Source organism: Prunus mume, linkage group LG1 (genome assembly GCF_029339155.1).
Source record: "Prunus mume cultivar Tortuosa linkage group LG1, ASM2933915v1, whole genome shotgun sequence".
Taxonomy (NCBI): Eukaryota; Viridiplantae; Streptophyta; class Magnoliopsida; order Rosales; family Rosaceae; genus Prunus; species Prunus mume.
This window is the reverse complement of record NC_142698.1, coordinates 2,491,030-2,508,392: the sequence shown is the minus strand read 5'-3', so window position 1 is coordinate 2,508,392 and position 17,363 is coordinate 2,491,030. Positions and strand designations below refer to the sequence as shown.

Sequence of the window (17,363 nt, the reverse complement as noted above, 5' to 3'; positions counted from 1 at the left end):
CTTATATATATATAAACCGCGACTTATGTATTTTGGGATATGTTTATTGCAACTTGATCTAGTCTTTGACTCTCATGTCGCCCCATTCCATATGCTAATAAACTATATGACTAATACTTAATGGATCACAAGTAACGTACATGTGTGAAAAAAAGAAAAAAAAAGTTTGGTAAGGATATGAGTAAGATACATTTAACTAAATAAATGACCAAGTAGTCGTAATTAAATAACTAAAGTGGAGACTCTGCATTGTGAATGGGAAGGCAAATATGAAATATGTTTATTGCAATTGGCTGATCTCTAGTCTTTTGCCTCTTTGCCTCTTAGTTTATGTCACTCACATTTGTCATGAGCATCAAGTAAATTCCATATGGGCAGATGTCGGTTATGCCAGTTGGCCAGAGCAGCGAGTCTGTCTCATTGTACCCAAGTTCGAATCTCTCTCCCCTTATTAGAGTAGGGGTTTTTTTCACCAAAGATAAACTTCATTCGATAAACTTCAAAGTACAATTAAAGACATCAACATGATATCTAAAATACTAATTCCAAGAGGCCAACAAACTAAAATATTAAAAATAAAACTAAAGCGGATAAAAGCCGCACTAAAACTACTAGTCCACATCACCATAATTAACCATAACCCCAAACAAAGCCCACATACCAAACATAACCGAAACCCTAAAGCAACCCATGAGCCTAAACTAACACTACCACCAACACTTGAAGAAGCGATGTCGCGGCCACACCCACCACCACCACATCCGTAGTAGATTTATGTACCAAAATTCAACTTACAACTTCCTCATTTGAGGCTGCTTATGGGAGAATTTGAGCTTTGGCAAAGTTTATAAATACTTAACAATCTGTCCCAGAAATTTTTGACATCTAATATGCCAAGCTGCGCCGTCAGCCATCATATGCCTTCTTCCCTCTTCATATTAATGGTGATACTCATACAAACTAGTACTAAAAACTTCTTGCTTTTGCTATATTTTACAACGTGATCTTGAATGTCATTAAAAACCTTTGACAGATGGGTTAAAATAAACATTGGGGTTCATAACTAACAATCCATTCAAAATGCCATGATAAAAGATTCACAATTTGTACAGAGATAGGATCAAGATCAAATCGGCTACTCATTCTCACGCAACAAGAGGTTCACATCAACATCAGTAAAACTACACACATATGAGACTTACAAATTAGAAGCAAAATGACCTCAGTAAAATTAATTTCTAATGTTCTGAACTTCTGATTTGCCGGATACAGTTATACTATCATCAGTAGTCATTGAGTCTTCTGCCGGCAACTTTTTCCCAAGAGGCTTAGGTATGTCCAGCTGGTCTTGTGGGCAACGCTGCTGAGGGTGGGATAGCAGCATACACATGTAACGGAAGAGAATTCGAGCTAAAAGCTGACCGGTCTCCAAGGTGTAGCCCTCATATTCGCTAACATGTTCCACAGCATCCAGAAGTGAATTGTAGACCTCTTGAGGGCAGTTGTCAGGTCCAGGCTTGTCGTGAAGGTAAACTACATCCAGAGTGAACAGTTTCTGGCTCACAGGCCATTGATGATGTGGTCTTATAGATGATCTACAGTAAATAAGAATCTAAGGGCAAGCACGTCAGGCTTTAGCTATCAACAAAAGAAATTTCAACATCGCAGAAGGGACAAAATGGAATATCAGAATTGCATGAATATAATAATTAACCAATGTAATAGCAAGAAAGGTGAGGCCAACCACTGCTTACCACCCTTAAAAGTCTGTTTTGAGCACGAGATTTTTTAGCTTCATGAGCAGCTACTCGAAATAGACTGGTAAGATCTGCATTACTAGAAGATGAAGTAGCTGAGAGTACTCGAAATGCAGCAAAAGCAGACTCGACTTCACTGCTAAAATCTTTCCGAAGCTTCAAAAAACGAAAAAACAAAAGGTTACAAAGCAATTACAGAAACATAAATCAAACAAACAGACACAAAGAATAAATTGACTGTTTTGAACAAAACCTGCAGAAGGTTTGGTTTCACTGCATAAACATTTATTACTAATGGGGCATTTAACACAACCCTACAACAATTGATGTGAACAACTGCAGTCCATAATATAAAGTCTAGGACCAAAAATGATCAAGATATGTGGATGATTCTAAGAAAGTACACTTTGTAACTTTGATTATGATACGAAATCTCCTTAACAGTTAGTAAGGGAATTGATTTTTCAGCCACATTCAGTAAAAGTGACCAATGCTTAATCAAAGGCAAAACAACGTTTTTGACCTGGCGAGTCTCTGTATATTTGGCTACTTGAAAATAGTGATTTAAACTAATTTTCCTTCATTGATCCAGAAACCAAATTCATGTCATAAAATTGCTTACATTTCCTGAAAATGTGATATTTACTCCACCCATAAAGCTTATATATCACCCAAAAAAAAAAAAAAAAAAAAACCTCAAAACTATCATCCAGAGCCATAATCATGGTTTCCAGGAGTTCAGTTCCTCAAAAACGCATAAGACGCATAAATTTATCTGCCCTTGATCGCACATTTTCTCGGAAACCAAACAGAAACCAAGCAATAAAGAGAGAAAAACAGAGAGAACCTACCCAAGACGCGGACTTTCCGAGACTGGCAAAGGCAAATCGGTTCTCTGGGTTGATGGTGAGCTTGGCGTTGATGAAGACAAGTATGGCTTGCTTGATCGAGTCCAGGCGGGTTGAAGGTCGCCGATTTGGGCTCATCGCTACTTTGTGCTCCACCATAGACTCTGGGCCAACATCTATACAGAACAGTATGTCCTCGTTGCTTAGCCTCGTTGGTCTCAGCGTGTACCTGCCGCACCCGATCCCTCCCCTTCTACTATTCCCTCCATCTCTCACACAGAGCTCAACTTCCCAAATGAAACCAAAGAAGAAAGCTTTGCGAAAACAGCCTCATCGTGTCATTTGCATTTCACAGTAAAAGGACACATACGTACAGGTAAACGGTGCGTTTTATGTCACCGATTTATACAACCGAGTGAGCGATATTATTATAAAATTTGAGGGTAGATCAGTCTTTCAAATAAACACGTGGGGATTTATTATTTATATATTTAGAGTTGAGCTATGTACTAGAAGGAAATATAATAGAAAAGTTGACATAGATCTAAACTTTCATTGAGGAATTAGGTTTAATCCTCGGATTTAATGACTTTGATCAAAGTTCTTCGATTTTTGTAACACATAGGATTACATTTTCCTTTTAAAATATTTTCTAATGTAATTTTTTTTTTTTTAAGAATCATTTTTAGTTCCAATGTTACCCCTTTATGACTTGAATCGGGTAATAGTTATTTATGTTATAATTAGCTATTTTTTGTAGGTAACATACAATTTTATTTGTCTATTTTTTTATCTGACTTATAGGTAGTCTTCTAATTTATGTTCCTAACTCATAGGTAACACGATTTGTCACTAAATTTTTTTCGTTGCTAATAATAACACTATTTTACCTAGATGTCAAGTACATAATTTCATGTGGGTGCTTGTCTAATCAATTGGTATATTATGTGGGTCTTTACTTTTTATTGATTAAATTATATTTTATCCATATATTAGGAATATTATCAAGAAAAGAATTCAAAATTTAAATTCTGAAATTCATTTACAAAGAAATAATGGATTAAATTTAAATTTTCAATATATTTTCCTCATTTACCTCTAAGGGTAAAATTGACACCACAAAAAAGTAATAAATGTCAAAGGATCTACATCTAAAACTAAAAACGTGTGGACTAAACCCAATAACAGTTAATCGTTTTGAACCTAGATCTAAGAAGCCCGAAATATAATCATAAACTGAAGATAAGGTAATAATAATACTAATTCAATTGCCTGCAAAGAAGCTCAGCTGAGATTAGTGGTTGACCAGACGAAAAGGGGAGGAAGCTTTAGTGAAATGAGTGAGTCGAGAAAGAAGTTTCAGGTAACTTATCCACACTACAGAAGATACTCATGAAGATGCCAAAGAATACCACACTACAAAATGCTTGGAAGAGGACATCGATGCTATCTATGGTTTGGATCAAGTGGTTCGTCAATGCTACACTGAAAAGATTGAGTACGAAGAAGATGAGCTTGCAGAAATACTCTTTTCCACAGGTCATTGTCTATATGAAGCAAGATAACTACAATTCTGATCCAGTATTAACAAGTGCTTGGACGATTGCAACCCTTCAGCATGATCTGGCATTACTTGTGTTTACCCCGAAAAGGACCAGCCAGCCATTCACATTGGCGTTTGGCCGTGGAGTTTGTTTGTTGCGATTGCGAAGGCGTGCCACTGTTGGCAGTGAAAAACTCCAACATACTGAAAATGATAAGACTAGAAAATGCGCACCGATATTGACTTTAATCAATTATTGTGGATTTGGTGGGGAACTGACCCAGTACAAGGTTCTTTTCTATGCCTCAATTAAGAGGACATCAATATTCATCTAGTACGAAAATGGTAACTGACATAAGCTGAAATTGAACAACAATGGAAATGACATAAGTTTATCGGAATATTTATCTATTCAAAAAACTTGAAAGAAAAAGGAAGTACATAAACAACACAGCCTGAAGATTTCTCTCTTCAAACCTGGTACATAAAATTAAAATGGAGATTGAAGATTTCTCTATTCAATCTTGTATAAGGAAATATCATAGCAAGAGTTGGCAGAGCAAGATAAAGAAAATTCATCAAGAGTTGTCAACTGGGAAATTCAAAGAATGAAAAAGGAAGGTTGTTTAAGCTTTTAAGCTGGGTTTATAGACGTTGAGTCTGGTTTTTTGTTGGTTGAGTTGTGTGTCCTTTGCTGATGATTTCTCCTTCAATTTGTAGAGAATGGAGGTCGTTGAGTGGACCAGCAGTTAATTTGAAGGACCCACTTGCCATTGGTTTTGGTGAGTGGGTTGCTGAAAATATAAGTTAACCCAAAAAAGTTGCTAAGAGGCTTTGATGCGATTTGACAGAAGCTATCACTATTAGACTTAAAGAAATCCAAAGTATTAGTTCATTTGTCATTGATTGGTGAGTGACAGCCAAAAGTAGCTGGCTAAAAGATAAAAAGAAATGGAGATAATGACCACTATCTCTACTTCTTTCTTTATTCATTCTTTAAGCCCACTTGAATATTATTTTATTTCTTTCAACCTTTGTGTAGACTTTTCACGTGTTGAACTTTGGCTTTGTTTTAATATTCTTCACATGGAATATTAAATTGTTTCCATCTACCACATCATCATTTTATTCTTCTTTGAATCAACTCACTTGTGATGAAGTCCCTCCATTGATAAAGTGAAACTTGATTTGCAGCCACTGAGTTTCTCCTCCGAACATGCCTTGATGAATAATGAACTGGGAATGCTAGATTGATCCAATTGCTGCAAATTTCGGATATGTTGTTCTCCACATAAGTAGGAACAACATTCATGCAGAACTTAATTCCATTTGAACAATGGAAAATCTGATTTAGCATGGTTGCAACTGACTGGTTGTCATACACTGCTCTCACGAACAGAGATCATGATTAGTATTCTGAATATTCAATACTTGTGAAAATGACACCAAATTCGGATATATTGTAGTAGACATCCAAATGAACAACTTTCATGAAGAACAAATATTCATTTGAGGACTGGAAGCTGGCCCGAATTGGGCCATAATTAGGCCCGAATTGCCACTGTTATCAGCTTTCGCTGTTGCTGGTATGCTTCTGATGTTTGATGTCGTGAGGATTCCACATTTATCCAAATGATCCCAATTTTGGATATGTTTCAGTAGACATTCTAATGAAAAACTTTCAAGAAGAAAGAAAATTCATTAGAGCATTGGAATTAGGCCCGAATTGCTGATATAAGCTTTTAACTGCCGTTGTGCATCTGGTATTTTCAGCTCTTAGGATTCAAAATTTGTCCGAATAAACCCAAATTTGGATATGTTGCAGTAGACATAGAGATGAACAACTTTCATGAAGAACGAAACTTGACTTGAGCGCTGGAAGTTGAATTTTGGGCTCACTCCATCTGACTGTAGCAATGTATGTCTAGCCTCATATCACCAAGTGTATAAACTACCACGGTCGGTCACTGGCCTTGCTCTTAACTTCTTTCAGGCTGTGAGCCGGAAGGAAATAAAACAAATACAAATTTATAAATAAACCCAATCCTAGACATGTATTTATAAAAAAACTCAAGCACTATTTAAACATAGAAACACACCCAAAATCAACCCCAAAGTCAACTTTTTGGGTGTGTTTATAAATGGGTTTTGAGTGTGTGTAATGATGGGTTTTGGGTGTGTTTATAAAGTGTTTTGAGTGTTGGGTTTTTTTATAATTTCAACCTCCATTTTGGGTGTTTTAGTGAAACTCCCTAAAACAAAAGCCTGCTGCCGGTGCCACAGAGTTCAAGCGTTTGCTACATCTCTTGCACATATTTTTCTTCTGCATGGAAAGTCATATCACTCATGGCTGGAGTTTTCCTTCTCCTTCTCACTTCATTGTGGACATGCTATACAATTCATCCTATCGCCACCGAGTTTCGGACTACTTCTTCCAACATTCAAAGAGAAATACCACTTGGTGGTACGAGCTACTTGGTACACTTGTTCAATTCTTGCTTGTTTATTTTTATATTACATTTTCTATAGTGAGATGGGGTTCCTTTGCTGTTGGGGATGGACCATCATATGAGTTTAATAAGCGATTGTTTCTTTTAAAATGTGGTTCTGTTCTTGTCAACCAAAAAAATAAATAAAATGCGGTTCTGTTTATGGTTGGGGTGTTGATTTTTATAATATATAAAATAAAAATAAAAAACTTTATTTATTTCGTTTCAGTCTCCTCATGTAAAAATAGTATGTAAACTTTCATGTATGCGCAATTGCAAATGCATGGAACTAATCTTCTATTCTATATCTGCCCCCAATTTCGAAGTCCAAATCTTCTATTCTGTATCTGCCCCCAATTTCGAAGTCCAATGATGAATTCACTTCATGCTCAGATCTAAAATACCAGTGGATGAACATGATAAGATACCATCATCATCATGTGCTACTAGCCTGCTAGGGCTGGGCGTTGAGACCGGGAGATGGAGAAAACTAGATGAATGACAGGCCAGTCCGATTTGCTATGATTGTTTTCTTTATTTTCTTGACTATTCGTTTGAAAACTGAGCCGAACCAATCTGCACAGATTTGGCACTAGTTGAAATTTTAAAACCCGCAGTTGCTTTTTTTTTTTTTTGGTTACAAAAACCTAGGGATAGCTACAAACTTAGTGCAAGAAACAAATGATGAACATTACAAGAAAGCTGGCTATGCCAAGGCAGGGCGCCTAAGGATGACATTGTAAACTGTGGGGCAGTTGGCGATAAGGAAGGGAGTAGTATTGTCACCCGTGGGTCTTGAACCAATAGAGATAGGGAGATGGATGCTGCCAATAGGCTAGACAACATCACCAGAGAAGCTCACAAGGGGTGTGATGCTTCGGTCTAACAAGTGAGTAGTGACCTGGAGCTCATTGAAAGCATCAGTAAACATCACACTGACCGAGCTGCAAGTGTCCACTAGAATATGTCCAACATCAAAGTTAGAAATGTCTGCGCGGATAATGAGTGGGTCGTCATGTGGGAGAATGATACCACGTTCTTCCTTCTCACAAAAGGTGATGGGGGCCCAGCCTAGTTTTTGCGTCTTAAGCAGGCTTCCGTGCTCAATGCTGAAGGCCTGGTGCGCATAAGAAGAACGGACATAGTGTTTGATGGAGTTGTTGGAGGTTCTAGCCATGGTAGGACCACCACTGATGGTGGAGATCATGTTAATCTGCCTTTGGTGAGGGTTAGGTAGGGGTGGGAGGTTGTGCACATATTTATCCAGCTTCACTTCACGAATAAGTCCTTCAATGATGTTGCACAAGGCAACACAAGATTCGATATCATGGCCACTGAACTGATGAAAATGGCAGAAGACACCTGTGTTTGGCATAGGCTTGTTGGACGGTCTCCAAGGGGGAGGCTTGGGTATGATAGGTGCCTCATGCACCAGGACATTCTCATAGGTAGTGTTTAGGGTGGTAAAGACCTCAAACCTAGGCTTGGGTGTGAAGGGGAGTGGGGCACGATCACTTGTCCTGGGAGGGTTGCTTCCGTTGGGCTGGTGGTGGCTGCCATGTTTGCCCCATTTGCTACTGCTGAAGGTAGGCTGGTAGCTATCCTTCCTTTTGGGGTCTGGGCACCCAGGTATGGTGTCTGGGCAGAATGTTGAGGTGGGGCTGAGGTGGGTACGAAGCGGGTGGAGGATCACCAAAGGTGCTTGTGTGCAGAGGTGGTTGAGCCACACTTGGAATTGAAGTACTCAGCGTTGGCGTGAATCGCTGCTGCTTCATTAGCTCAGTATATGTGTTCCAAGGGTTACTGTAAACTAGGTACTTGAAGTTGGACTTGCGGAGGCCACTCTTGAAAGCACCGAAGGCAGCGTAGCGATCGTCAGTCTCTGGGCAACAAGAGTAGTTGTGGCTGAAGCGGGCTACATACTCACTAAGACCCTACCGAAGCATGTACAAGTCGTCTGCGGAGCACATGCGATCAATCTGAATCATGAAATGGTCTAGGAAGGTTTGCTTCAGACTGTCAAATGAGTTAATGGTGCGAGGGTTCAGCCTCAGTAGAACCAATTGAAGGCCGCATTGAGGGTGGAAGGTAAGAGGAGGCACATGCTGTCACTAAGGCCCTTGCATCCAAGGCGGTGGAATGAGTGGATATGGGTGAGAGGATTCTCCGTGCAGTGTAGAAGGTGATACAGTGGCTTAATGTCCTTCTCCTAGTGATAATTGAGGATACGTTGGTAAGGGCCCAGTCGTGGCTTCACCGGATGGGCTGAAAGGCTGCAGTCTTGCTCACTCTCCATCGTCGAACCTTCTCGAAGAAGCCTCATGTCGAGTTGGCATGAGGGAGGTCTGATGTTGAAGGCTTGGGTGTGGATTGGCGGGAGTTGAGTAAGTTTCCTAATCTTCTAACGCCGGTGTGATAATTTTCAGTCTTACGAATGATAATTTTCCGGTCCGTCTAAGTCCTGCACCTTTTCCAGGGTAGGTGGGTAGGCTTTGGTGGGGGCACTGGTGTGTCACCCTTGGGTCTTGGAGAATAGCGGGATAGGAATAGGGTATTGGCGATCCAGAGGCGGTCTCTGCAATCTCTGTAGACCTTCATCGGTTCATAGGGCGGTCCTTTAGCGGGAGATGTGAATGAGCCGTGACTTGGTCGTTCCAAATGAAGAGGGCCTTTACCCTTGCGAGCCCAGTGGGTGGGGCACTATATGAGGAGTGCATGGCTGGTTTGGCTGGATATGCTCGGATCACAGGTGAAGTCACGTTGGGAGCCATGGGTGCGAGTCTTCTCCCATTCAGCGGCGGTAGTCATACTCTAGCTCGACATTTTTGGTATGGAGATGTTCATATTTCTCGACATCTTGGCGTGGCAGTGCGGAGAAGCTCTACCTTTGCACGGAGATTGACATCTGCTGAAGGTTTCCTTGAGAGTACCCTGCGGGGTATGGTCTTGATATCGTGGCTATCCTTGGTGGCATAGCAGTGTGGGGTGTAAAAGAGGCGAGGCCTAATGGGAGAAGAGTCAATTTGGTGGTAGAAAAATGAGATTGATGAGTCGATTCCACAGATAGCGCAAAACTATTGATACTCTTTTGGGAGGTCAACTTAGAAAAGAGGGTTGTCTTTAGTAGTGGGAAGCGAGGACCTTCGATAAGGGAAGAGCTTGCAGAAGACAAAGTAGGAGAAGCAATCGTTAAGCTTCGGACATCAATGTGGTGTGGTCGAGGGCTCTCAGATGCTTAATCATAAGGGTGGTAAAATTGGCAAAAATGTGATAAAAGTGAGAGAGAGTTACCCTTTTTACTTGGGTACTGCATTCCCTATTTATAGGGAAGTGAAAGTGAGAGGTTTGCACAAAGTTTCGATGTGAGACTTAGTACAAGTCGCTTTGGTGGTGACACGTGTATTAGAAATTAGGTTCAGGTGAAGAGTTTCGGGTCGGGAGCTTGGTGGTGTCTAGCACCTCGGAAGAGTGTCTTCCTTCAGCAAGGGAGAAAGGGTGTCTGCCTTGGTGCTAGTCGTTTTGAGGTTGGATATGCTCGGTTGATTATGGTGTAAACAATTGCAACACCACCAAATAGACTAGTATATCATTGGATGTATCAACTTGGGAAGAAAGCCCCAACAAGTCACTGACATATCAGAAATTTGTAACAGTGGTGATGAAATGGCCAACATTATTCAACTTGAAATTAGAATTAAGAATCAGGCAGCGTTCAAACTTGGTTCCTGCTTCAAGTGGAAGTCACAAGAATTTACAAGAATTAAGCTTTGAATTGAAGGATTACAGTGGCGTACTAAATTAAAATTTTTGATGCAAATCCAAAATCTGAAAAGATGACACGAATTCATGTAAAAAGAGAAACCTCGTTTAGGATTAGGGTGTACCATGGGTATTTTTGATAGTTAGATAATGTGTACTTAGTTAATTTTACATTTTGATTAAAATATTAGGGTGTACTTAGACCATAGGGTGTACTTTGTTAATTTTAGAGTTCGTTTAGCAGCACTAAAAAATAAAATGTTCAAATCATGAGATAAATTGTAAAATGAGGTAAAATAAGTGATCAACGCATATTAACTACTAAATAGTAAGTGCTTAAACGTTACTATATATCCATACACATAAATATTTGTGGGATCTCAATTGAATCATATATAGTTGGAGATGTATGTACTCTGATGGGAAGAATCGGGAGGTGATGATGAAAGGGATGTTGTATGAGAAAGTGGAATCCCAAGCGAGGTCCATTTACTGTAAGAATCGGCGATGGAGCTCTACGTAATCCTAAACGAGGAAGGGAGGTAGGTTTTTTCCTGAACGGGTTGTCCGTACGCTTAGCACTCATGTTCACCTTGTCCTCCTCCACCTCTACTTCCTCAAGTTAAAACTCATATCTGTGAAGCCCCGCCATATTTATTAGTATTGGCGCTAATTAAGCGGTGAGATTGAGAGCAGTTACTTGTTGGAAGAAACCCGCATACCATATATACACACGACCGCTCATCAATTCTTAGAAAAATACCCTATTTGCAAAGAGTTGAATACTACAAACAATTAGGTAAGGTGAGGTGAGGTGCTTACTACGAAGGTTCTATAAAGTCAATGTTACTATTATCCTTTTTATTGAGGGATTCCTCAAATGATTTCTTTCAGGAACACCCTTTAAGGTTCCCAACGATTTTTCAAGAAAATTGAAAATTAGGAAGGCATTTAATTGGGACTAACAAAATAGACGAACACGGTGCTTCAAGAAATTGCTATAATAACTGGAGGGAATGATTTTCCCCCGAGAATATTCGTCAAAGATTCCTTCGTCTTCTCCACTTCTCTTTCTCCCTGCAAAAGCAGATCGGAGTAAAAGGACCACACCGGGGTGTTGGCCAAAGGCCCTCCGATGCCTAAGTTAGGTAAGGTATTTCAAGGAAACCGGGTGGCGGGCCGTGTGTGGTGGCGGAGCCTTATGTAAGGGAGAGAAAGAAAGTGGTGGCTAGGGTTTGTGAGAAATGATTTCTGCAGAGTTTCGGTAGGAATTTAGACGTACCTCCACCCTTGTGTGTGGCTATGCTTTTATAATGGTCTTGGAGGCTAGGGTTTCGGAGGAATAATTTCGTAGATGGAAGGGAATTATTCCTCCCCTTTTTAAATTGATTTGATTAATTAGGGATTTGATTTATTAGGGTAAATCAAATCCCTAATTGTGGTAGGTATCAAATCAAATCCTAATTCAATTGGGTAACTCCTCATTTAATTGGGAATCGTGGTAATTAACCAAATCAATTTTTAACCCAATTAGGCAACGTTCAATTCAATTGGGTAATCCCCAATTAAATTGAGTAACTCCCAATCAGGTTAATTAATTCCCAATTATGTCAAATAATCCCCAAATGGAATGAATTATTTGACCTAGGGTTTTGATTTAATTTAGTTACCACAAATGCCCCCCAGCTTCTGCATGGCGCGTGGTGGCATGTAGGAGGTGTGAATTATCTGTTGGGTTGTCCAGTACCCAGGCTTCCTTCGTGGACTGGGCTCCGAGTGTCGGAGGTGGTGGTGCCCCCAACTCAAGATGTTGAGAGATGAGCAGAATGGTCAGTTCGATGATGCAGTTGGGCATGAGAGTGTTCTGCTGAATCTCCCCAAAGAGAAAGGTTGCTGCCAAGTCTTCAAGAGATAAAGCTACTCATTCGCAGGTAGAGAATGTGTCTCTATTGAGGAAGAAGCCAAGGTTCCCTTCTGCTAAGAAGACTCAAGTGGGGTCTGCTCTACCATCATCTGCCAGGGCCAAACATCTCGTGGGCGTAGATAGCACGAAGGTTGGTGGTATGAACTATGTTCGAGGTATTCTGCCTTAGCCTCCTGCTGACAAGCTTGAAAACCATTATCTGCTTCGTGAGGCAACTTGTGCCCGATCTAGTTTTGCCAAGCGTCAAAGAGATGTAGACATTCCTCCTCGAAATTTGAGTCGTCTGCAAGGTCAAAAGATGGAGATTGAAGCGGGAGGTTTGCTCATGATCCAGCTGTTGAGTCACGGGCAGTCAAGCGTGGAGTTGATTCAGTATCATTGACTCATTTGGAAGTGAGGTTGGCGGAGGCTAAGAAGATGAGAGAGTCATCTGCCTAGGTGAAGAGTTCTTCTTTAGCGTCGGCGGTTGATCCGAAGGCAAACAAGTCTAGCCCTGTAGGAGATGCGTGTGTGTTTGATCTGCTCAAGACGAACTTTGTATAAAACCCATCATTCTGTCTTTGAGTTGGTCGATCACATCATCAGGCCGGCGATCTTGGCACATTCTCGAGCCTTTCCTTGGAAAATCAAAGGGAAGCCATATTTCATCTGCTTCAAAAATGAGTGGTTCTTGTTGCTAAAACTATCGAAACTCGTCTTTGTTCCCCTTCTTCTACATTGGCTTGGTTAGTCAAAAAGATGCCTACTTTCGTTTTAAGCACAAGAGTGGATGCAGTAGATGAGATGATGGCAGATGCTATGGAGCAGGCAGATCAAGATCTGAAGGCATAAGCGATCAGGCGAATGTTGAATAAGGCATTTTGTAACTCGGAGGTGTCCTGCTAGCGCCTCGGAGTAGATGAAGTTTTCTTTATTTCTTTTCATCTTTTGTAGTCTGCTTTCTTGTTGAGAACAAATGGTCTTTTTTAACCTTCTTCCTTTTGTTGAACTTGGTGGGTTAAGCTTGACACTATGGAAATTTAGTTATTTTTTCAACTTCAATTTGCATATCGACTTGTGAACTGCTTGAGTAACCAGCCAATTGTGTGTTTCCCTTAGGAAATTTACAGTGTGAGGTTCCCTTGAGGATTCAGCGTATTCGCACATCCGTGGGATGTTTTTCCCTTAGAAGGTTGGCGAGTGCAGGGTCCCCATTGAGGACTCGGCGTATTCGCACATCCCTTCCTTAGAAATTTGGCGAGTGCGGGGCCCATAAGAGGCTCGGCGTGTCACGCACATCCTTTAGGATAGTTTCCCTTAGAAAGTTGGCGAGTGCAGGCCCCATAAGAGGCTCAGGGCATATCTGCACATCCCTTAGGATGGTTTCCCTTAGGAAGTTGGCGAGTACTGGGCCCCCTTAAGGGGCTCGGGCATGTTCTGCACATCCCTTAGGATGCCTTGGTGGTCGCCTGCGTCTCGAAGAGCCAGCTATATGGGCAATGTGTCTATCCTGCCTCCCTTAGGAAGCGGATAGGAACACAGAGACTTCCTGAAGGCATGGAGACCTCCTTTTAAGAAATTCTGGCGCACTGCATCTCCCTTAGGGCGCTTTTTGGCTGCGTCTCACGAAGGGCGCTTTGGTCGTAGCAACGTCTCCCTTAGGCCTTATGGGCAGCTGCGTGTCTATCTGCCTCCTTAGGAAGCGGATAGGAACACGGATACTTCCCTTGAAGGCATGAAGACCTCCTTTTAAGAAATTCTGGCGCACCTCGTCTCCCTTAGGACACTTTTTACGGGCTGCGTCTCCTTAGAACTCTTGCTTATGGGTGGTGTTTTGCGGTGATACGCACGCCAATGAACTATGAGCGGTTGTCGTAACCGGCGATTGTGGGCAACCAAACCTGCAGATGATGTTTTTCCAGATGAATCGCTCCACATCGGTTTCTTTAATAGAGAATAGAGCTTCGGCCTCGATCCATTTAGTAGTAGTCGATGGCGATGATCATCATGTCATTCTTGGCGGGCACGGGTGGCAAGAGTCCCAATAAGTCAATGACCCATTGCATGAATGGTAGACTTCGGCAGGCAGGTTAGGGATCGGCTTGTATCGCTAGCAGCGATCACATTTCTTGACATATTCAGTGGAGTCGTGGCGCATGGTAGGCAAGAAGTAGCCTGTGTTTAGAGCCTTCCGGTGAGTAATCTGCCCCCATAGTGGTTGCCACACTCGCGCCGTGAATTTTGCAGAGGACCTCAAGTGTTTGAGGGTACCTTATGCAGGTGAGATGATGGCCGGAGTATGATCTGCAGATGAGCTTGTTGTCGTGCGTGTAGTATCTCGCGACCTTCATTGGACCTTCCTAGCCTCGGACTTGTCCGCGGGTAGGTTTCCATTCGCTAAGTAGTCAATGATGGGTCTTGCCAGCTGGGGTCCTCGTCAATTTGCATGGTGTCGATTGGCTCTACTTCTTCAATGCTTGGCCGGTCAAGGTGTTCAGCGGGATGGGCGTCTGGAACTGGGTATCCAGCGCGATCCTAGGCGGCTAGTGCATGCATGCGTTCTCTGCCGGGTACTGTTGGATGGTGAAGGTAGGAAATGCCTTCAATAGCTCTGGACTTTGTCAAGGTACAAGATCATCCTTGGGTGCTTCGCCATGTATTCACCTCGGGCTTGATTCGCGATCGCTAGGAATGCGAGTAGATGGCTAGCTTCTTAATTGCGAGTTCGCCAGCGTGGCCGTGCGGTGCCTCGTATTACGCCTTGTTGTTGGTAGAAGCCAAGCGTGATAGCTTGCTCTAACAAGGTTCCATCCGGGGTGATGATGATGACACCCGCTCGGCTCCTTTTTGGTTTGACGCTCGTCTACCCGCAAGGCCTGCCACGTGTCTCTAAGTTGGCTAGGTCAGCGGAGGTCCGTCTACTCTTGAACTTTCCTTATTTTTGTTGACCAATTTCTCTTCTTCGGCTGATGGGGTGAACTCTACCACGAAGTCTGCTAAAGCTGGGCTTTTATTGCGACTTTGGCGGTAGATGAGGTCATATTGGCTTAGCTCTATAGCCCACTTCATGAGTCGAAAGCGTCAGTGTGAAGGATTGATCTCAAGGAAAGTTAGTCATGCGATGACTCGATGAGCTTAGTAGTAGGGTCGTAGCTTTCTGGAAACTACAAGAGCCAAAATGAATTTCTCAATTTTGGGTACGAGTCTCTGCATTGGAGAGCTTTTGGCGTGTAGAATACGGATGTTGGGCTGACTCTTCTCGAATGAGGTGGCGTGACATTTGAGTTGGACCTTTGCCACCGGGTACGAACAAGTCCTCACGAGGACTGGCTTTGAAAGCGAGGAGAGGTGAAGTGATATAAGTCTTCAAACTCTGGAAAGCTACTTCGCACTCCTCATCCCATTTGTCTCTTTGTCCTTTCTTCAAAGCTTTGAAGAATGGTTTGCACTTGTCGATTGATCTCGAGAGGAATCGGTTGAGGGCCGCTGCTCTGCCATCAAACTTTGTATTTCCTTCACTGTGGAAGGCAACTTCATCTCGAGAATGGCTTTGATTTGACGTGGGTGTGCCTCGATTCCTTGTTGTGTGACTAAGTATCCCAAGAATCGACCGGAGGATACACCAAACATGACGTGGGTGTGCCTCGATTCCTTGTTGTGTGACTAAGCATTTACTTGGGTTCAACTTCATGCGATATTGGCGGAGCAGGCCGAATGCCTCGGCGAGGTTTTGAGGTGATCTGCGTTTTGGGGCCTTGACCGGCATGTCGTCCACGTATACCTCCATAGTTTTGCGATTTGCTCTTTGAAGATTTTATTCACCAGCCTTTGGTAGGTTGCTCGGCGTTCTTGACCCAAAGGGCATGACCTTATAGCGATGGGTCCCTCTCTCGATGATGAAAGAAGTTTTCGCCTTATCATCCGTGTACATCAAGATTTGGTTATAGCGGAGTAGCGTCCATGGTGGCGGTGATTGCTGAAGTGGAATCCACGAGTTGGTCGATTCTCGGCAATGGGAAGTTGTCTTTTGGGCAGGCTTTGTTGAGATTAGTGTAATCGACACAGACTCTCCACTTGCCCTTCTCTTGTTTTGCTACTAGAACCACGTTGGCAAGCCACTCTGAGTAGGAGACCTCTTTAATAAAGTCGGCAGCTAGAAGTTTGTCAATCTCGGCTTCGATGATAGCGACTCGCTCGGTGCGAAGTTGCGTCTCTTTTGCGCCACTCGTTTGCGGTAGGGTTGGCGTGGAGTCAGTGGCGGATGATTTTGGTCGATGCGGGCATGTCGCGGACATGTCTTTGTTATTCGGAGGAAGGTGGTAAGCTCCATCTTCTAAATGCAGGCTTAGCGCGAGCGATTAGCGTTTTTATGCGGCTGATCGGGATCCAAGGGTATTAACTCAGCGTCTTCCTCGGTTTCCATCCTTCTTCAAGAAAGACCTGCAGGCCGGATTTCCTCGGCTTGGTCACGGCGCTTTGATTGCTATAAGATAGCAAGATTCGGTTGTTCAACTTCCTTGGATCTGCTGGCTCACAGGAGGTGCGCTTGTTTGCTTTTCTTTAGCCCTTGGCGGAGCATTTCCTCGCCATTACGATCATTTGTTGATTGCCGACACCGCCCCGAGGGATTAGGTGCGAATTTTCTGATGTGTGGCGGAGGTGATGGCATTGATCTTGCCAATCCATGGCCTGCCCAGAATGTCGTTGTTAGGGTGAGACCTCATCAATGACCATGAATGTTTGCAAGCAGACTACAGGTGAAGAATAGACGTCGAGGTCTATCGTGCCCACGGTAACCGTTGTTGCACCATTAAAGCCGGTCAGTGATATGGCTGATTTGTTGATTTTGCCTCCAAGCCCATCTGCTGGATGACCGCCGGTGTAGGATATTGCTCTGCCCGCCTAAATGCGCATGGATTGATCGACCATGGCTGCGCGACTTGAATGCTGCGACAAGGGCATCATTATGTGGCATGTCGAGGCCGATCAGATCTTTCTTTTGGAAGCCGATTATAGGATCGTCTTCTGGTAGAAGGCCAGTCGAGACTTGGAAGATCATAGTGG

At 42.6% G+C, this 17,363-nt stretch overlaps 1 protein-coding gene and 1 pseudogene across 2 annotated transcripts; both read right to left on the bottom strand.

Moving 5' to 3' along the window:
• Nucleotides 1-1,050: 1,050 nt before the first annotated feature.
• On the bottom strand, nucleotides 1,051-2,889 carry LOC148920685 (uncharacterized; annotated as a pseudogene). The gene is made up of 3 exons (XR_016123390.1): nucleotides 2,609-2,889; nucleotides 1,755-1,913; nucleotides 1,051-1,612 (listed from the first exon to the last, which is right to left on the bottom strand). The product of XR_016123390.1 is annotated as an uncharacterized LOC148920685 (transcript).
• A 4,583-nt stretch (nucleotides 2,890-7,472) lies between these two features.
• Nucleotides 7,473-8,012, bottom strand: LOC148920684 (uncharacterized). The gene has a single exon (XM_089044256.1). The coding sequence runs from the start codon at nucleotides 8,010-8,012 to the stop codon at nucleotides 7,473-7,475; it is 540 nt and encodes a 179-aa protein (XP_088900382.1).
• Between the last annotated feature and the right edge of the window lie 9,351 nt (nucleotides 8,013-17,363).

Bases quoted from the DNA above. Each gene is read 5' to 3' on its own strand.
- LOC148920684 (XM_089044256.1), bottom strand. From the start codon at position 8,012: ATGCCAAACACAGGTGTCTTCTGCCATTTTCATCAGTTCAGTGGCCAT.